Source organism: Sarcophilus harrisii, chromosome 6 (genome assembly GCF_902635505.1).
Source record: "Sarcophilus harrisii chromosome 6, mSarHar1.11, whole genome shotgun sequence".
NCBI lineage: Eukaryota > Metazoa > Chordata > Mammalia > Dasyuromorphia > Dasyuridae > Sarcophilus > Sarcophilus harrisii.
The window spans coordinates 193,165,650-193,187,863 of record NC_045431.1 but is presented as its reverse complement, the minus strand read 5'-3'; the positions used below and the strand labels follow the sequence as shown (position 1 = coordinate 193,187,863).

At 37.5% G+C, this 22,214-nt stretch overlaps 1 protein-coding gene across 4 annotated transcripts in view; it reads left to right on the top strand.

Annotated features, from left to right (window-relative positions):
• Positions 1-22,214, top strand: part of C6H20orf194 (chromosome 6 C20orf194 homolog) — a 167,854-nt gene that overhangs the window by 22,469 nt on the left and 123,171 nt on the right. For all 4 annotated transcript variants that reach the window (XR_004230056.1, XM_031941745.1, XM_031941743.1 and 1 more), the window contains 4 exons: positions 8,900-9,019; positions 17,637-17,761; positions 20,802-20,898; positions 21,882-21,988. Coding sequence is in view for 3 of the 4 variants with exons in the window: in XM_031941743.1 (XP_031797603.1) it covers positions 8,900-9,019; positions 17,637-17,761; positions 20,802-20,898; positions 21,882-21,988 (449 nt within the window). In the remaining variant the exon portion in view is untranslated. The remainder of the gene's footprint in view (positions 1-8,899; positions 9,020-17,636; positions 17,762-20,801; positions 20,899-21,881; positions 21,989-22,214) is intronic.

The following is a 22,214-nucleotide window of genomic DNA, read 5'->3' as shown; positions in this document are numbered from 1 at the left end:
AATTTACTACTTTTCTAATTTCCTCATTTATTCTCTTTCTAGCTTTTCTTTTTCCCCTGAGGAAATTGGGGTTAAGTGACTTGCTCAGGGTCATACAGCTAGGAAAAGTTAAGTGTTTGAGATCAGATTTCAACTCGGGTCCTCCTGGCTTCAGGGTTGGTGATCTATCCACTGTGCCACCTAGCTTCTCCTTTTTCCAGCTTTTTAAATTTGATTTAAATTTATTTTTTTTCCCTAATTATTTGTAAAAAAAATTAATTTAGCATTCACTTTAAAAAATGTTGAATTTCCACTCTCTCCTTCCCCCTTTTCTCCTTGGAAAGGCAAGTAATTTGATATAGATTATATGTGTGTAGTCATGCAAAACATATTCAATCTTAGCCTCATTTTTTTCCTTTGAAGCTTTTATTTTTTTCTCTTTACCTATTCTAGATATTCATGTAATCCTTATAGAAAATCCATTTTTTTCCCTGCTCAAAATTCATGGAATCATATTTTCTATAATTTTTTATACTAGTGAATGTTGTTTTTCAAATATTCATCTCTTCAACTGTAGTTCTTGAACTGGAACATTGTCCTTGATTCTGACCCCTGACAAATTTAGGGTAGGATAGTCAGATCTGTATGGTTTATATAATTACATACCCTATATCATAGTCATTAGTCTTTGTTTTGATTAATGATTTTTGGAGAATATGCTTTGTGATATTTTATTTTTGAAAAGTTTGTCAATTTTCTTAAAAAGCCTCAAACTGCCTGGGGAAAAAATAAAATTCACAAATATAAAAATAGGATAAAAATCAAACTAATATATTTAGATTCTAAAAAAATCTATTGAAATTGAATGAGGACCATATCAGGGAACTGGATAAAAGTAATTTGTATAGAAAAAGACCCAAAGGATTCTTAATTACATAGAAGTTTATAATGGATTTGTGTATACTTGGAATTGTAGAGTTGAAATGGATCTCAAAAGTCATCTTGTTTGATCCATACTTGAATATAAATCCCCTCTATAACATTCCCTACATGTGGTCATCTTATTCTGCTTGGAAATCTCCAGTCCTGGGCAAATCCATCCTTTCTTGGGTAGCAGTGGATAGAGCACCAACCCTGGAGTCAAGAGAACCTGAATTCAAATTCAAATTCAGACACTTCTTAGCTGTGTGACCCCTTACCTATGTGGGGCAAGTCACTTAATCCCAATTGCCTCATCAAAAACAAATTAATAAATAAAAATAAAAAAAGACTTGACCACTAAGAAATGATTTTTTTTTATATTGATATGGAATTTACCTCTCAGTAACTTTTACACATTGCCTTTAGTTTTGCCCTTTGCACCCAGTCAAGATGAGTGAAATCCTTCCTCATGACATTCTCAATGTACTTGATGATACTGATCTCAACCTATTTATCTTCCCCCTTCTCCAGGATAGATGACCCCACTTCCTTCATATCATGCTCCATCCCTCTTACTATCCTAGTTGCTCCCTTGTAGTAATAGTGGTCACCAAAGTCCTTGACACTGACAAGTGGTTTAACATCAGAAATGGATAACATTTTAGCAGTGAAAATGATATTTTAAAAAGAAACATTAATTTCTGCTCTGCCACTGTGCCCTAAGGATCATGGAATTTTTTCCTTCTGACTTGCAGCATATGTTTTGTGTTCCTTGAAAGCAACAACTGTCTTATTTTTCTATTTAAATCCCCAGCACTTAGCACAGTTCTTTGTACATGGTAAATGCTAAATTCATTTATTCATTCCTTGAGACATGTTCTACTTGTGTATCTTAAAATGTCCAGAACTAGACACAGTTGTATATATATGTTCTATTCTTCTAGCCTGTTGATTGTTTTCTATATCCAGGTGCTTAAAAAAAAAAAAGTTTACATAATTGCATTCTACTCAAAGATTAATGTATAGGAGCAAGCTGATAATTCAGTGGTGTCCTTTACTGCTTAGATGACTTTTAGAATTCTAAATTCTCTTCTGGATGTCTAATTTTAAGAATGACATTAGTAATTTGGATTGTATCCCGGAAAGAGTGACCAAGATGAAGAGGAATCTGAAAACTGTTTCCTTTAAAGAATAGATGGAAAAACTGGAATGATTTAGCCTAGTAAAGAAGAGAAGTCATGACAGATATCCTCAGAGAGATGAAGACTATCATATAGAAAAGGAAGAAATTTGTTCTTTGATGCTCCAAACTCAGTTTCTGCAAATGACCCATAAAACTCTAGCATTCGATGAGCTAAAAATGTAATTGGGAAGCCTTTAGCAAAATTAAAATTTTATACTACTTAGATAGTCTCATTTTGTGATTTTCTAAGTCAACATGCATCCCACAAGCCATCCTTTTCTATTTGAATTTGATACCACTTCTTCAGAAGGCAGAACTTGGACTAACATGTAGAAATGACCTAGGAGCACATTGCATGGATCCAGATTGGAAGGGAACTTTGAAATAATTGTATCTGATTTAAGGTGTTAATTGTATCCTTAACTAGCCATCATTTTGCTTCTTGTTGAACAGTTTGTGATTCCCATGTCATTGTTGAAAATCTCTAATGACTGTTTTAGATAAATTAGAATATACTTCTTTTTAGAAGTCCAGACCAATAATTTTCTTGGTGTTCTTTTTTTTTTTTAATGATTCAGTCAGTCATTGGAATTAGTCAATAAGGAATTGAGCTGCCTCATAAAAGAATAAACTGCCTGTCATTTAAATATTTAGGGCAGTGTATAGTTGACCTTTATCAGAGATATTATAGATATGATTTCTATATTGGACTGGGAAGACAGACTCTTTAGGGTCTGTGATGGGACTCTTTAGTTTTAAATTAGGAATTATTGAATCATCAGTCTCTGTGACTCAAATTTATATTCTTACTGCTAAACCTAGCATGATTCTCAGATCTAGAATTCTTCCCTGCTTGAATTTATAAATTTATTCCTTTTGAAAGATGTTAAATTCAAATTTGAATAAATAAACAACTGTCTGTTGGAAAATATATGATCTTATAATCTGTCATATTAATTGACTAATGAATGGTACATAAATATGACAAAGAACTTGTTTATGATAGAATATAAAATTAACTTAAGTTGTTTTCATTCATAGTTGGTTTAGTAGGTAATCCTTAACATTTTTTTACAGTAAACCATATAACTTTAAATGATTAAAAAGAGAATTCTTATGAAGTTGTGAAATGGCCTCTCTATTAATCCCTCAGAGAAGCTAAAAAAGTGTTATGCCCTAGCTCTATAGCTTTTTTGACAAAGGACCTTATTATGGACATTGTTTTTGAGTGAAGTTGGAAGAACTAAGGAAAAGTAGTGGGAGGAAAAAGGAGAATGAGAAGAGATGGAACCTCATCTCATGGTTGAAGAGATATGAGTATTTTAAAGCCTGAAAGCCAATAATATTCTGATGTTGTTTACTGGAATCTAGAGACTGAAGGTATCACGAGATAGAGATGTCTCTGACCAAAGACCAAGGAATTCTAAAACTAAATGGAGTTTTCTGAATCATTTAGATCCTTTCCCCTCTAGATAGCTTCAAATCCTTCTGTACCAATAAGCCTCTTAAGCCTTTGTAAATACCTTCGGAGAGGCAGTGTTCTTATCAGCAGAAAATATTTCTTCTGGAAGGTAGCATAGGGTGGTGGCTAGAGCTCTGGACTTGGGAAACAGGAATCCCCAAAACATTTACCAGCTGTATGATAACTGGATAAAAATCATTTAATTTCTCTTGGCTTTAATTCCTCATCTGTAAAATATGGAGGTTGGATTGAGTCTACAAGCAATTAGTAAATACCTACTATGGGCAGGCACTTGACTAAGCTATAAGAAAGGCAAAAAATAGTCCCCTTCCTTAGGGAGCTCACAGTCTAAGGGGAAAACAATATGAAATAATTGTGTACCCAAAATATGTGTAGGGTAAGAGAAAAGGCACTAGCATTAAGAGGTAATCATCAAAGACTTCTTGTAGAAGGTGGGATTTTAGCTAATACTTGAAGGAAGCCAGAAAATGGAGATTAGGAGGGAGAAAATTCCAAGCATAGGACATAGCTGGTGAAAATGAATGAAACTGGGAAGTGGTGTGTTACAAAACATCAAAGAAATCAATATCACTGGGACGCAGAGTACCGTAAAGTCCTTCTCTAACTGTATGGTCATCCAAATCCTTCCTTCAGGACATTTGGCCTATCTTTGCCTTTCCACCATTACCAGAGATGGGTTATAACCTTAACTGTCAATCTGGTTGGGTCAAACATTCCACTGGTGAAAAGCAAAACAATCCTTCATGCAGGTGAAGGGGTTACGTTAAGTACATTAAGAGTTGACCATACAACCTGCCATCTGGGGGAAGGGGTGAGGGGAAGGAGGGAAAAAGTTGGAACAAAAAGATTTGCAACTGTCAATGCTGAAAAATTACCCATGCATATATCTTGTAAATTTAAAAAAAAAAAAGAGTTGACCATATTTTTTAATAGTCATCTTCAAGCTTCTGAATAATGTAGGTCACTGATGCTAACTAACTATTCCTTCATTTAGGAATTTAGGACACAAGGATCATTAACTTTTGTTTCTAAAATATCTACCAACATTACTTTTTTATTCTCATTATCCAGTCTCTAGAGTGGACTCTGGGAGATCTGAAGGCTGATCTGGCTCCTGTTAACAAATTTGACTTTGTGGCACCTATAGATGGGGTGTTAAAGGTCACTAAATTTTGAGTCAGTAGAACTGGATTCATATCTTATTGTGACTTCAAGTGTGACTCTGGGCAGGTCACATCTCTAATGTTGGGGTGGGATAAATGATATCCTTTGGCCAAGGCAATGATTCTTACTTTAAGTCAGTCCTAAGCATAGGCCCCAACAGATGGCACAAGGGAAAGAACACAAGGTTTGAAGTTAGCAGAACTAGGCTGGATTCCAACTCTGCTGTGTGACCTTGGACAAGCTTGATCACTTCTTTGCCTCAGTTTCCTAATCTGTAAAGTGAGGAGACTACCCTAGATGATTTCTGCAGACTTTTCTAACTCTAAAGCAATGCTCCTTTAAATCCTTTGATCCCTGGGAAAAGCGTTTTCAGATTTCCTATTGTTGCAGATGAAGTTTGTTGATACTCCAAAGGTTTAGTGCAGAGCTGCCTAGAAGTTTTTTTTTTTCCATGCCTAGATGTCATGTTAATAGGTTATTTCATATGCTTGAGATAAAGTCCTTAGGCAGTCTCTGACTTTCAAAAATACAAGATATGTATAATATATGTACAGAATATATTTTATAGGTATATGTACAAATGGCATACCTTCTAAATTATAATTTCAGTTCTTTGCTGATAAAAGAAATTCCATTTTTCAAAAGCAAAAGTACCCATTTAGACTTAATTGGATGATTTATTTTAAGATAGCCACTTTTTCTTTTTTCTTTCCCAAAGAAAAATTTTTTTAAAATTTTAAGTTCCTACTATAATTTCAATTTTGATCAGCTTACAATCAAGTAAACTTGAATGATAAAATTAATAGTGCTATTACATTTATAGTGATCAAGTTTATAAAAGGAAAAATATAAAATCAAATACCTATAATGATTCATAACTTGTGACTCCTTGGTTCTAGTAAATCCTTGTTTTCTTTAAAATATTAATCAAATGCCACCTTCTACATAAAACCTTTACTTTTCCTAGCCACTGGTGCTCTTCCACCAAATACTTACCTTGTATTTCTTTTGGATTTATTGTGTATATATTCTCAAATATATGTATATACATATATATGTGTGTGTGTGTGTGTGTGTGTGTCCATAATATTAACACAATGTCTAGTAAAGACTTATTAGTTGATTGGTTGCTGTGATACGATGGTTATTTCTAAATATTTTCAAAGATAATATTTTTTGTATATATGTAGAGATTCTTCAAGGCTTTGTTGTGTTCCTTCTTTCTTTATACTCTTTTTGGAGATATCTTCAGCTTCTATGGGTTTAAGAATAAACTTTGCAGATGGCTCCTAAATTTATATATCTAGCCCTTATCCTTTTGAACTCCATTCAAAAATTGGCCATCTGCTGGATATCTTCTCTTGGATGTCTGTCAGCACCTCAAACTTAAAATATCCCCTAAAGAATTCATTTTGTAGATTATTTCCATGGTTACCATGGGAAGTCATTTCTGGCTTAGTGAAGAAAATGTCATCAGATTCTGGACATGCCAAGAATATTATTTATGTTGATGCAACCTTTTTGGCTCTTGTCACACTTTGCATATTCTGAGGGATTTGCTGGAAATGCTCTGTTCTCACAGATCCTTGGATCCTTGAGGCAGCTCATGTGTCTGTAGATGGGTTCCTTCTGGTTTAAGGAATGTCTTGAGCTCGCTTCTGAGCCACTGTATAATCATATAGTCTTAGGCAAAAGAATTAGGTCATAGGATTACTTTGTTAGGAAAGTTCATACAAGAACACATTAGCTGGAAGGAAACACAAATCAGTTAACCCTATTTTTAAACTTGCCTTTGAGAGGACAGATTCAGGCTTTGATCTGTTAGCTGGCAACATGTCTGAGAAAGAACAGGTCTCTGCCTAGTTAATAAGATATGTAGGCATTGGAAACCCCAAGTAGAAATCTTTTCTCTTGGGACCAAAACAGTTTTGGGGAAAGATGACAATGCTGAGAATAGCCTAGTATGGTGTCGTCATGGTGTGAGATAGGATGGGAGGAGAGGTGGGTCAGAGCTGCAGCCCCAAGGAGCTTGTTGGGTGGAAAAGGGAGGCCATCAGAGAGGACTACCACAATAATGGAACCTTGGGAATGGTGGTCTGGAGCATGGGGTCATGGGCTACAGGCCCAGAGAGAACCAAAAGGCAGAGTCTGGCCATTCTTTGGGGGGAAAGTACAACATCACTTGATTGCACTCACACTGTGTTCTGTTGGGCATTTTAGTACGTGTATTTCATTAAGGAGTCATTGGTATTTCTTTTATCAGAATTTTTGAGATTCTCAGGACAGGAGCAGAACACTTAATAATTGGGAAACCGTTAGGGGGACAGATAAAAGAGCATCTGAGGCTTGTCTAAATTCTGCATGTTTGTACTTATTCCATATACATGTTATCTAGTTGTGCAAGTATGCTATCTTGGTTTACACAATGTTTTAGTCTTTGCCTGGAATCGTAATCTAATTTCTTCATGCAGAAAGCTCATGAACAAGTCAACTAAGTCAACTCAGGAGCTGACTGTTGTAACAGGGCTTTCTTTGCTTTGCATTTACTTAGGAACCAGATCCCTATTTACTATTCTGGAATATTCTGTCACTTCATGACTCTTCAGACAAAACTGGACAAACAGGCCATAGTAAATGACTTTCAGTTACCCTTTTTATATGCACAAATGACAAGAGTGATTATAAGGCTATCCCTCTTAGTCGAAAGTATTTTTCCTGCTCTTCAGAATGCCAACATTGTAGACCCTACTGTGCATGTTAGGAATGCAAGTAGTGAAGTTAATAAACACCCAAGGTGTTTTCCTTATTTATCAGGCATAAATACAAGACTTAATGAAATACTCTGACATATAAAGCTTCTTGAATTAATGGAATATTCTGATTTCTCAATTAGTCATAACTTCCTTAGACTCTTGTTAATCTGTTTTTCCAGCCAGATTGGCAGTAGTTGCCCCTGTAATCCTTTTCCCATTGCGGCTTTTGGTGTTTAGATATCATAGAGTATGGAACTTATTGATTGAACAGAACAGGATCCTTTGTTAGTCTTTTACCGGGCTAAGCCCAGTTAGCTTGTTACATCTTGACCCTCTCTTTAGCCTTCCTCTTCAACCACATCTCCCTCTTCCACGAATGCTGGCTCTTTCAGCCTTGGATAATCTCATTTGGACTCTGATTCACCACCACATTATCCCAAGAACCCATCTTGTGTGGAAACTGTGGGTGCCCTCTGCTTTTCTCCCAGAACCTGTTCCGTTTGTGTGGTCCTACTGCGGGCTATAAAAGCAATCTAGCCCAGGCCTCCTCAAGATCCTACTTGTTGCTGCTTTTGGCCTTGAGCCACGTAGCGTCTCTGAGAGCCAATGCGGCATTCCCACTGGGCTCCCCCACCTTTCTGATGGCCCTTGCCCACTCCCGGGGCTGCTTTGGCCCTCCTGCCAAGTGCCCTCTGGCTGTGTCAGCTCTGCTGCTGACCCTCCCTCCTTCCCCTCATTCACCCCCCATGAAGCCAGCTTACTGCGGTTAGTCACAGCCTTGGCTTTTCTCCCCCACCCGCTCTCCCAGACTGAAGGTGAGTGTGTACATGGGTCTGAGAAAGTATGTGTGTGACTGTTTGGGGCCGTGGTGGGGATGAATCAGGCCCCAGTGGTGAAGAAATTGCTGGAAGCAGTCATCACGGCCGTCTTCCTGGCATCTTTCCTTGCTCCAGGCCTCCTCGCTTAATCTCGTCCCTCTCACCTTGATAAAACTTTGGAGTGCCTATTTTTTGTGGTTCCCACAACCCCCAGCGCCCTTCCCACAGAATCCTTGACCACTCAGACAGTGAGTGGTCCTTCCCAGCCCTGTTCCTGGCCTCCTTTAGAATCTCTCCAAGGTCCTGTAGGCATCCCAGAGTCAAGCTCAGTAATACATATTGTGAAATTAGGAGCACCAAGAGGAAGAGACAGGATCTCCTAGCATCACTAAAAAGAGGCTACACCGAGAATTCCTGTTCTTTCAGCAAGATGGGCTCGGCTTGGCTCCCTAGGTCTGAAATTGGTCTCCAGTGTTGCTTTGTCACTTTGCTGGTACTGCATACACAAGGCAGTGCTGAATGACAGCAATTCACTAGGGCCTCTTGTTTCCCTTGGTGTTCAATAGTACAACTGCTCATAGACTTCTTTCCCTTGTAGGAATTGACAGCAGATATAATGAAGGCTGCAAGGAGCTGGCAAATTACCTTCTCTTTGGTTTGTACAACCAAAGTATCAGTGACACTGAGAGATCGGGGTTTTCTGAAGAAGCCCTAGACGGTAAGTCTGTGATAATTTCATTTTTGAAGAAAAAGAAGTTTTTATTTATTTATTTATTTGTTTTGCTGAGGCAGTTGAAGTTAAGTGACTTGCCCAGGGTCACACAGCCAGGATGTGTTAAGTCTCTGAGGTCATATTTGAACTCAGGGCCTCCTAACTTCAGGCCTGGTGCTCTATCCACTACACTACCTAGCTGCCCTGAGAAGTTATTTCTATAAAACTTATTATTTTCATTATCTCTTTTTTAGACCATTAAAAACACAATTCTAAATCACAGACTCTGCCTTTTTTTTTTTAATTAGTGGTAGTCATGTTTCTATTTGTTGCTGATGCTGCAAGCATCATTCTCCACTTTCTGTCCCCTGTCCACTCATTGGATAGTCCTGAGGATGGCCACAACCTACCTCTTGGGGAATAAAGAAACTTGAGTGGAAAGAGTAAACATCAATTAGTGGTTCCAAATCCCCTTAATCAGGTCCTGGCTTCTTTTTAATTATGAACCACTTCTGCACTCCTGTGGGTGTTTACCTCCTACCAGTGGAGGCAATGAGACCTGCTGGGAGAGAATCTTCTCTCGGGCTGTCTTGAGAGTCTTGTGTGATGGCTGCTTTCCTGTGCAAACTTGTCTTCCCACTTGTGCTTAGAAGATAACCCTCTCCTTATGGGAAGGACTTGACCTTGAACCTCAGCGTAGGGGTAAAGTTTCCCTCTGACGGCAGCGCCTCTGGAGATGGTTTTCTGTACCACTTTTGTTAGGGAACATGCAATGCAGGGCAATATCGGCTTTCTCCTTTCCTGCCTGACCTCTCTTCAGTGTCCTGTGTTTGTGGTGCTTCAGGCTGTTACCTGGGGACGATTTCTTTGCCAGATGGAGCAGGAGCCGCAGGGAAAGGCAGATAAACACAGAGCAAGAGGGCTGTTGGGGCTTTGGTCACTTTGGGGAAGTGAAATGAAAGGAAACATCTGACATGGAAATAGAGTTGATGCTTAGTCTGGGGATGAGGCATCTCCTGAAGGGTCAAAGTTCTCCACAGATATTCTCTAGCTTCATTTCACAGTTCCTTTGAATGAGTAAGTAAGAAAACATAAAAAGGAGAACAATGAAATTTCATCAGTTTCATTTTTAAAAAAATCTAAAACAGAATCCTGTTTTAAATCCCCAATTCTAATTTTAATTTTAAAAAATCCTTCTCCTATGATCTGCACTTGTCTAAAGGATGATTGGACAAGTCATTTTTGTTTGAGCTCCTATAGAAAATTCATTAAATATGTAAGTGCCTCTCTAGACAAGCCACATTTTAAAAAAATAATTGAAACCAATATAATATTTTATCTTTATTGACAGCTCATTCCCAGGCTACTCTGGACAAACTGAGGCTTGCTCTGATTAGTTTCACTTGGTTTAAATTTCTGAAGCTATAGGGCTACTGCTGTAGAAAATCCTTGGGATATATAATAGGTGATTTAGAATAATTTAAGTAAATGGGATCTTTTTAATCCAAGCACAGTCCAAGATTTTGTATTGTTTATTCTCTTTAAATTGCTAAACTGCCTTTCCACCTAGTCTGATCATTGCTCCTAACATTACATTCAACCAACTCCCACCTGCAGTCCTGCTACAGACATTAGAAGTGCACCCTTTCCCTCCTCCCAGAGCCTCCATATGACTCTTAACATACATTCCAGGGAAGCTTTCTGGCTTTTTTTCTTTCTGAATGAAATACAGCCCTACCTGATCTTTTTGTTCCAAAGGGCTCAAGCTAAACCAGCACACCTTAGGAAGCAGAAGGCATTGACTGAACTAAATCATTCCTCAGACCTGTCAAAATAATCAACTTTCAGAAATTAGCTCAGATTCCGCAGTATAAAGCAACCTCTTCCCCAGCTCCATTATATGTATGTATTATTATTTATAGCTTTCTCCTTTTGTATAAATTCCGGTTCCCTCACTAGGCCATAATTCCCATGGGAAGAAGGATCCTTTGCCCAGTGATGCTAAGTGCAGGATCTTGCAAACAAAAGAGTGCTCAAGTATTTGTTGGGTTAAACCAAATTACAGAATAAAACTTACTTTTGCTACTATAGCAACCATTAGCTACTTCAGAAGAAGATCCTTGCTAATGAATACAATATCCAAGAGTACAAGGTACCTATTAACCAGGTTGGAAGCTGCAGCTTTTTTTAAATTACCTTTAAGGAATTTGCTCTTGATTTCTCTCAAGAGGCTTTATTATTTTTTATAGTGTTGCAGTCTTTCTCCTTTAGGCCAGCTCAATTCTACAGGTATTGTGAGAGACACACATTTAGAAAATGGGTCGCCTTAGTTTTTGTGGAGCTTGTGGAGACATCAACATAGAATTATAATACACAGTGTCATGAACTTTAACTTTATAGCATTGGAGTGGCCCAAAACAAAGTTCTAAGTGAGATCCGAAGAGGAGGGTAGTTCCTGGCAGAGGGTAAGAGGAAGGTTCCTGAAGGAGATTTTATATGAAATGGGCTGTGGAAAATGGATGGGAATTTAGTAGAAGGAGAGAGAAGGAATGAGTATTCTAGGAATGGAGAACAGTATCAACAGCTAGGAGGCAAAGTGAATAGAGGTGGGCCTGGAGTCAGGAAGACTCATTCCTCTTCCTGAGTTAAAGTTTGATCTCAGACACTTGCTAGCTATATGATACTGGACAAGTCATTTCACCCTGTTTGCCTCAGTTTCCTCATCTGTAAAATGAGCTGGAGAAGAAAATAGCCAACCACACCAGTGTCTTTGAGAAGAAAACCCCAAATGGGGTCAAAGAGAATTGGACAAGACTGAAAAAAATTGAACTCGATAAGCAAAAGCTTGGAGATTTGGAAAGTACAGGAATTTAGAGGGACAAAAAGTAGGTCAGTCTGATTAAAACACAGAATTCTTGAGATGAAATATGATGACAGTATGAAGAGTGGATTAGAGGGAAGAGAAATAAAAAGATAAGGGCCTTTTATTCTCTTGTGTTTTCTAGGCTTAGGGCTGCTAGGTGTAGTAGTAGATAGGCCTGGAGTCAGGAAGACTCTTAATTCATCTTCCTGAGATCATATCTGGCCTCAGATATTCCTTACTTGCTGTTTCCCTAGGTAAATGACTTAGTCTTGTTTGCCTTAGTTTCCTCATTTGACAGAGAGACAAATACAAGCGAAAATGACTGAACAGCAATGATGACAAAATATTCTTGATGATAGCAGAGACCTATATTGGGATAATAAGAGTTGAGAAGAGGGAAATGATTCCAAGAAACGTAGAAGTTGAATAGGCAGGCATAGTTAGAATGTTGTAACTTGACACAAGGGAGAAAGAAGACTTAAAGATAATGCTTGTGTTTTAAAATCAGGAGACTGAGGGAATGTCATTAACAGGGATCATGAAGTTAGAAGGGAGGAGAATCATGTTAGGGAAGATGAAAAAAATTTTGGATATGTTGCCTTTGAGGTCTCAGAGAGCCAAATAAGTGGGAATGTCTTTTAGGCAATTAGAGGAATGTGTTTGGAACTATTTGTCTTTTCCATAGTTTATTCTTTTTCCAATTACATGCAAAAATTTTAACCTTTTTTTTTAAAATTTTGAGTTCCAAATTCTCTCTCTTCCTGCCACCTATCTTCCTTCCTTGAGAAGCAGTCGATTTGATATAGATAATATGTGTACATTTGTATCTGGAACTCTTAAGGAAGATCAGGGCTGAAAGGAACATCTATAGAGAGGTGATTATTAAAGTCATGGAAATGAAGGCGAGAAGGGAGAGGAGAGGCTAAGGATGGATAGACCTTTAGACAATAGCTACCTTAAGGGTTTGGAAGAAAGATAAGGCATCAAAAGAGAAAGAGAAGTAGACTTTAAAGTGGAACCTGGGATGGGAATTGTTAGTCCTTGAAGGAACTGTCCTGAGAGGGATATTCGGCTACTGCTTATAGGCCTTCCTTTTAGAGATGTTTTCTTAAGCCTCCCTTCCATAAACAGAAAGTCTTATTTATTTACTGTTTGAGGTTATATATAGAGAGAGCATTTTGTTTCCATCCTTTCAGTTGGTCCTTCAATTCGTTAGACTGAACTGACTTGGATATTTGTAGGCCATGGTGTATGGTGAGTTTCATAAATTGGAATCAGAAGACCTGAGTTCAAATGTTGACTCTGATATTGACTAGCCTTGTGACCTTGGTCAAATGACCTAACCTGTCTAAGCCACAGCTTCCTCTTCTGAAAAAGAGGTATGATGCTGCATGATGCTGCCTGCCTCCGCGTGGGAGCCTAGAGTTAGAGCCTGGAGAGGCCTTGGAGGAGAGCTGGTCCAATCTTTCCATTTACAGGTGATGACTCGGGCTCAGAGAGGTCAAGTGACTTGCACTCAAATTAGATAATATATATAAAACATTTTATAAGCCTTAAAGTTCTATATAAATGATATGCTATTAGTAATTCATTCCTTGTACATGTTTAGACAAGGAGAGTATAGTGCCTTTGAAGTCACAAAGAAAAAATATCCAGAAAAGGTGGGGAGGGTTGTTCTGTACTATTAGATATTACAGAGGGGTTAAAAGCTGACCCTTCTTCTCCGCCTCCTCCCTACAAAGGCATCTTAATTGGCAGGATCCAGGTGACCTTTGAGAGAACAAATTTCATGAGAATGATGGGAGCGTAATCTAGATTGTAAGGGGCTGAGGGTTAAACTCTTAAGGGTAGTGGAATTCTTGTGAATTTGAAGTTTGTCAGTGTCTTTAAAAAGTCTCTTTATTTCCCTTTTACATAAATAAAATCATTAGAGCTAGAAAATGCAAGCAAAATGCTCTTAAGTTTGGAGGCAGTGGTAGAGATAGCTTTCTATCCAGGACATCTCAATTGCTCAGAGCAGATTGAGAGGGTACCTTTCCCTATTCCCCTTTTCTTCCCTCCGTATTAAATCCTGATGATAAAATATTAGACTGTGGAAAAATTCTTTGCTTAAGATATTTCTGTTAAAAGTTTGGTACCTCAGGTCTTGAGGGAAAAGATACAAAATTTTTAATACTGGTCTAAAGATATGAATAGTTTCTTAAAGGGGAGAGGTTACTTAATAGTCATTTGTTTAAGTATTTAAAATTATTAATAATTATTGAATTAATGATAATTCAAAACAACTCTTTAAGTTTTTACTTCATAGCCATTACATTGGAAAAGATAGTAAAAGATGAAAAAATTCAGTATTGGTGACAATGTAGAAAGATAGTTGAATAGATTTACTGCTGATAGAGGTGTTAGTTCAACTATTTGTTGAATGATTTAAAATTATTCGAGAGAAGTTACAAAATTGTTTCTTCCCATTAACCAAATGGGTTGACCTCACAGTTATTGATGATAAAAAAAAAACCTTAACTATGTGAAAATATTTATAGTAGCATTATTTATAATGTTAAAAAAAAAACTGGAAATAAATCTTGTCACCAAGGATTGGGGAATGGCTGAGCAAACTATTAGTGTAGCAGTAGATGAAATAATAGAATATAAAGAATGTAAAGACATGTGGAAAGACCTGTATAAAGTGATGCGGATTGGACAAAACAGTCAAAATAGCAGTATGCAGTTACTGCAACTATATAAATGAAGGTAAATTTAAATGTCAGCAATACCCAGATTAAAAAATTGGCCCCTACTGGTACTCATTTATAAAGCATACTTTCTTTTACTTCCTAAATTTCTCTTTTATTGTCATTTGATTTTACTTTATTTCCTGTTTATTGACACATCTAAATTATGCATTGTATTTTCCCCATAATCTTATCTTGTCTCTCCCTTTGATGATTATTTTCCAGAGAATTTATAAAAATAAACTTTTAGATGTCTCCAGGGCATTTAAAATTTTTTCCACTCACAATCCCTTTTCCAGACTACTTTTTACAGGACCCCAGGTATATAGGTATATAAAATAGTTATGCAAATCATCCATTTACTGATAATAACAAATCATAAGTTTGTGACCTCCACATTCAGTTATGAGACTCCATGTAGGGTTACGATCCACACCTAAAAGGCTGGGGCTTAGACCAGGCTCTAAAACTTCAAGGAATGAAGCAGCTACATATAAAGAAAAGATTGTCTCTGAGAGAAAGAAAGAAAAACAAAAACTGACTCCATTGATATCAAAGAAAAATATATTAACATGAGTGATATGGTTTTTCCTAAAGGCTCAATTGCCCCTTGGAGCCCTGGGTGGGCTGCTCAGGAACAGTCTAACTGTTGAGGAATGGGAGACAGCAGCACAGAAATAACTTTCACCGGTCCTTTTAATAAATGGAAAACTACTATAGCATAATGTTACATATTAGATACTGGTCACAATCTTCCTTTTTGCCATTTTGCTTGTTTTTTGGGGAGGTGTACATTTTGGGGAACTGAATTGTGAAGCTGATGAATAGTTTTTATGCCAGAACAAATTGTAGCGATAAAGATGATTCCCTTACTTTTCTGTTGTTTTGGTACTATAATAATTGCTTTGATCAATTGATTCCAACCAATCATGATTATTCTTCTGAAGTCCAAAGAAATGCCAAGATTCCATTTATAGAAAATTATTTTTATCCATAAAAACTTTGCTTCCTTCCTCCTAGCTTTTCCTGCTTTCAGAGCCAAGCTATAAACCTTCCCAAAGCTGTCAAGAGTTTGGGCCTGACTGCTCCAGTTTGCTGCTCTGTACCAGAGCAGCCAACTACCTAACCTGTAGGACAATTTCTCAGTGGGCACAAAAACAATAGCAAATGACGTCTCCTGTCTTGGAGCTGTTTTCCTAGGATTGCCATATTTTTTTTTCCCCCCATCAACTGCTTTGTTTTCCTTCTTGAAATTAAACCTATGCTTGGGCCCTTAGCAGTCAGATTGCAGGCTTGGTTCTAGACAGGACAAATGACAACAGAAAACTAAGCTATATTTTTCAGTTCAATAAACATTTATTATGCATTTATTTACTATACGTGAAGCCTTGTGCTTCATTCTCAGAATACAGAGCTCAAAAGAACATAGACTCTGTTCTTAAGGTTAACATTTCATAGAGAAAGGACACATACAAACAGCTATAATTAGAGAAAGGGTGAAAGGGACAAGAGAACCAGTCTTGTCATATTCATTATGTCTTCTGGGGCTGTAAATCATCACTCCGTTCCATTCACGTACCACAGTCTGTTCGGCTATTCTGTAGTCACTGGGCATCTACTGTCTTTATACATCCCTTTTTACCACAAAGAGTGCTGCTGTGAATATTTTAGGGTGTATGGTGTCTTATCTTGGGAGTAATTTGCAGAGATTACAGGTCTGATCTTGCCACTCCTCTGCTCAGTTATTACCTCCGAGGTCAGGTATATAAGGACTGTTTGATGTTGAAAACTCTTCCCAAGCTGGGCTCTTCCTGCCTATCCAGGCTTCCTACTCTACTTCCCTCCACAAACTTTCTGACCAGTTACATTGGCCCACTGGCCATTCTTCATCCATTTCCCGACTCCATGCCTTTTACACTGGCTGTGCGCCATTCCTGGAACTGGTGGCTCCCTCTCTCCCACCTTGTAGTGAGTTACCTTCATTCCTTTCGTTCTTGGTTCAAAGACCGCTTTCTACAGGACCGCTCCTGACCTCTCACTGCTGGTACCTTTCCTCTATGGTTACCTTCCATCTGCATGGACATAGATCTTTACATCCTCTGACGAAATGAGCTCCTTGAGGTCAGGAAGTGTGCTTTTGCCTCTCTTTGTATTCTTAGGGCTTAGCACAGTGCCTTACACATAGTAAGTGTGATAAATGCTAATTGACTCATTGACAATACCAGATTGTTTTCCAGAATAGCATTAGTGTACCTATCTTCCCTTAATCCTTCCAAATATTAACTTTTTATATTTTTTAAATCACTTTTCGTGAATTTTTGTTTTTGAGTTGAAATCTCAGAGTTTTTTAAAGCAGCATTTCTCTTACTATCTGTGATTTGGATACTTTTTTAATTATTCAAAAGGTTGTTGATCATTTGTATTTATTCATCTGTATATTCTTTAACTATTGAGATTCTAGTCTTATATCAATCACACCAATTCCATCTGTACTTTAGATACCAGACTTTCATCAGAGATAACTGATGCAAAAGTTTTCTCCCACTTGACCAGTTTTTTTTATCCTGTATTGATGGACAAGACATTTTTCAATTGCAATGCTTAAAGAACATAACAATGATTTTCTTAAGAAAAGAGTATTTTTTTTTGAGTCACAATATAACTTTCAAATATGGTACAATCTCAGACACTGATGCCAGAAGTGGGGGGAAATGGGGTCAGAAGGCCTAGGTTCAGGACTCGACTTTGTTACCTACTTTTTATAACCCCAGGTAAATGATTTAATCTCTCTGAGCCTCAGTTTGTTCTCCACAAAATGGGAATAATAAAACATATAATATACCTCTTGGAGAGTTATTATGAAGAAAGAGTTTGGTTAACTGTAAAATATAACAGAAATGTAGTATCATTAATAAGAGGGTTCATTCAACTTTTCAGATTTTATAGCTTGTTTAATAAATAAGTTTATTCTTTGTTCATAATACCTCTGAAGGGAAAAACTGTTCATGTTTCTATTCTTTTTTTACAGATGTAATTATATTGATCAAATCTGACAGTGTTCATCTATACTGCAATCCTGTGAATTACCGTTATCTCTTGTCCTATGTAGCACATTGGAAAAACTTACATATCTACTGCATGACTGAAAATGAGGTGAGGAAATGATGGAATTGTACCCCGAGAGCATCCTTCCTGTGAAGAGGTACTGACTTAAGAAACAAGGCTGCAGAGGTGGTTTAAATCAGGAGAAATAATTATAATAATAATGGATATTTATCTAGTGCTTTAAGATTTACAAAGCACTTTACATTCATTATCTTAAGTCTTGTTTTCTTTTGTATGAAGTCTCTTATGAATGGTAAGAACTGTTTTAGGAAGCAAATTGTGTGCCCTACCCTGGGCAGCAGATACTGGAGAAGGAGGGCATAGAAAAAATGGAACCTATATCCTCTCTCTACTTATCTGCACAGCCAACTCATTTACTTATTCTCCCTCCTTGCCTTCAGGAGGTTACATAATAGGAAATGGAGGTGGAGATTGATGACTTAGCATGTTCCTGGGAGCAGTACAAGCTCTTCTAAAAGCTAAGTGGTTAGCTTGATCTTGTGCTTATCTTTTCAAATTTTTGGTGGGAAACTTCAGATGCAGTTCCAAAGGTACTTTACAAATGGTTTTTTTATGGCAACAGTGTTTATATTGGAGTGAAAATTACTGAAGGAAACATTCCTCAGCATTTTGCTTTTAAAATCTTTGCCCAGTAGAAATGTGCCCCATAATAGCTACAATAGCTAGCTAAATCTTGGTTTGGCCTGTCATTTTCAGACTTAGTAATTAAGAGAGAAAGGGTTATTTTTCTTCCTCTGAGGAAAAGAACAAAAGAATAACCTCTTTTCTAGACAAAAAATACAGCCGCTGCAAAATCATAAGTTTTTCATTCACATATGTTTTGATGAGACATAAAAGTTTTAATATTATTCAAGAAGCAATTATCTTAGGTTTTAGAACAGGAGTTCTTAATTGTTTTCATATGATGAGCTTTTTGGTACTATAAGCCCCATCTTAGAATAATAGTTTTAAATGTATGAAATATGTAGGATTGCAAAGGAAACCAATTATATTGGAATATGTGAATCAATTTTTTTTTTTAAAGTTCATGGAGTCCAGGTTAAGAACTCCTGTCCTAGAGCATAATTGATACTTTTTTCAGAATAGGAGCTCTTTTTGCTCAGAGCTCTAGATCTCAACAGCCAATCCAAATCCCAACTATGAGTAGGGCAGGTGCAAATTTATTTTACCTCAAGCTTTTGTACAAACAATTGTTGATCATTTATTAATCATCTACCATGTTTAAGGCTCTCTATCTGTATACAGAAACATTGTCCTGGGCACTCAAGGAATTTTCAGTACAGTAAAGGAGATAAAGCATGTACAGGAATATCACACCCTGCCTTGCATTATAATTGAATTCATAATTTTACAAAATGGAAGAGAGTTCAGAGGAGGGAAAGATTTCTTCTAGCTGGAAATGAAAGACAGCTTGAATAGTTTGGAAAGAATGGGATTTAGGTTTTTTTCCTAAGTAGTTACTTAAATGTTTTTCTTCTTAAATACATTTACTTACATATACTCTGGTATGAATTTGGGGTTGCTATTGAAGGGTTAAGAATTTGTAGCTTTATGAAAAGGTTGGACTATGATCTTTAATATCTCTTCTACTTTCCTATCTATTGTCCTGTAACTCTCAAATCTTAATTTTCTTTTTAAAAGAAAATCTAGTTAACAATGAGAATTTATCAAGTATATCTGTTTATCCTAATGTGATCTATACTACTAGATTAATTTTGTTCACTGTTTTTCTCTTGATTCTTGCTTGATACTTCTTTGGAAGAGTTTATATAATTATGTGATTCTCTTTTTGCCCCAACCTATTCACAGTGATGATACCTTTCTAGACCTGATTCTAGCAGACTCAGCTAAGAAAAAAAAGCAGAACTCAGATTGAAGGGTTCCAAATACCACTTAGATGTCATAGACTGGTTTTTAGTAGAACTCCACTGTCCTTACATTTGAGAAATGAGAAGGCAAGCAGAATCTGTTTCTGCTTCTGAAACAGGACTTGTTATTGGCTGAATTTTTGGCTTGCTGCTGCTTAAAAGTTCTCTCAGTATGTAGTGATATTGTCAGGTTCATGCTGCCTTTGGAATTCTAGAGGATAGCAGTTATTAAGATTTTTGGCTGATCTGTCCAGGGTGATTAGTAAGGTCAATTCAAAGTGGGTTTTCCCCCCTACCATGGGGACGACCTGGGCATATTTACAGGAAGTAATAAGTATGTAAAAAGAGATTGAAAATCATCAATTGAATGAAGGTGATAGAGCCTTGTTTCTAGAGGAAAGTGGAAGGGAAGGCATCTAGGGCAAGGGCCCTTTTAATACAGGGCAAAGCATCTAGAGCAGAGGCAAGAGGAATTTTTGAACCAGAGCTCTTAATAGTTAGTGATCCTGGCTCCCTCCTCTACTCAGCAGGGGAGAGGCTCTCTCCTCTGCCAAATGAAATGACTTGGTTTTAATTGTACTGTATTCTACTATGTTTTTTATTAAACCAGCAAAAATTGAGATTGGAGCACTGTGCTCTCTTGACAGCCAACGCTTAAAATGTTTCTTTGTCTGGAATAATGCATGCATTGCTTCTGAAAGGCCCCATTCAGAGGTCCAGGAGCACTGCCTTCCTGACTAAGTGGGCCTGCTGCTAGGAGGCCGTCATGTCCCAGAAGGTGGCCCTACCTCCTCCTCATACCTGGAAGCTATGTAGATGGGCAGTCTTTGTACTTCCACCTCTGGATGTCTTGCTGAGAATCTCCTACTCTGCAAGAATTATTTGGCAAAACTCATTTGTTACTTCTGATGGCGAAGCCGTTTGTGATATAAAATCATGATATAAAATCTGGCAGAGACGATCTAGGGAGTGGATTGTAAAACCAGTTATTTCTGAGAAGTTATTTTTAAAGTCCTACATTAAGATGCAGTGTGGTGCAATGGAAGGAGCTCTGGAATGGGGGTGGGAACCAAACCTTGTCTATCTCTGCTTCTAACTAGAGAGGATCGTGGGTAAGTCATTTCCCCCCCTCTGGTCAGACTGGCTTGTCTTCAGCTCCCCACTAGCTCTCTGATTCACTGGCCTCCTTTTTTCTCTAGTATGAAAATGAAGAAGCAGCTGAGGAATTTAAAATTGCAAGCTTTGTGGATATGGTTCGAGACTGTAGCCGAATAGGCATACCCTACAGTTCTCAAGGTGAGTAACGAGGACAAGTGACACTTGTGGGGGTGACAAGCCGCAGCCTTGTGTCAGCCATACAGAAGGGCGATTGTCACCCTTCGCCAGGCTGTTCCTGGCTTATAATTAGCAGCGATGCATCGGCGACTGCTCCCAGGCAGGTAGAACTGCCTAGTCAGGAATTTGTGCCACAGACACCCTTTTTTTATAGCTTTAAATATGGGCCTTCTTGAGGGAGCTCTTGCTTTTTAGAAACAAGTCATTAGGATAACTGTATGAAAGAGAAGGCTGACTTGGCAGATATGTAAAAAATTATATGTAAAAGAAAAAGGATTGGCTAAGTCCAGCGGTATTTTGTGTTTTCCAAGAAGTTTTTATCTCAGAGCTTCTATGTAAGGAAGGAGGAATTCTTTTGGCTTGGCAGGTTCCCTTTTTTGGGACTGGGGAAGTTGGCTGGCCATGTTTCCTGCGGGATAGAAGCCAAGCTTGAGCCTATTATAATTATATCTACTAAATGATGCAAGATGTCTGCAACAGAACAGTTATTTGGCACTTTTCTCCCTAGGAAAAAAAAACAAATTAGATAAAGTTTATTACAATGAGATATGGATTTGTATGATTTACAGAGAATTTTGGTAACTCTCCCAACTCCAACCACAAACTGTACACCAGGTATTGTTACAAATTGTAGCTATCTCTAGATGATTTGCTTGGATTATGAATATTTAGATTGTTTTTTCTTCATGAGTAATTTGTTCCCTGTTCCAATCTATGATGACTTCGTTGGATTTTCTGGTTTGTGGTGGTGGTATTTTTCCCGAATGAGAACTTTGTGAAAATACAGTAAAAGAACTTCCTATAATTTGAAGGTCAGAGCAGGCCTGATGCCTTCCTTAGAGACTAATAATCATGGTAGGTCAGGTTCAGACTGGTATATCTATTAGATCAGGGCTGATAACAAGCTATATTGTAATAGATTCTCCTGTGTTTACTTCTTCCAGGTCACCTGCAGATATTTGATATGTTTGTGGTGGAGAAGTGGCCAATTGTTCAGGCTTTTGCACTTGAAGGCATTGGTGGGGATGGATTTTTTACCATGAAATATCAGGTATATTTAAAATTATTTTGTCTATGATCAACACATAGCATTTTCTTGGGAGGTCACAAACCACAATGACATTTTAGAGTGGTTAATATCATGTAGGAAGTCAGTAAGGGTACTGAAAGTATGTATTTTAAAGACAGTCCTCAATCTTCCAATACCTAAAATAACAAGATTTTTTCCCTTTATATTTCAGTTCATTCCAACCAAGTGCTTCCTATGTATAAGGCTC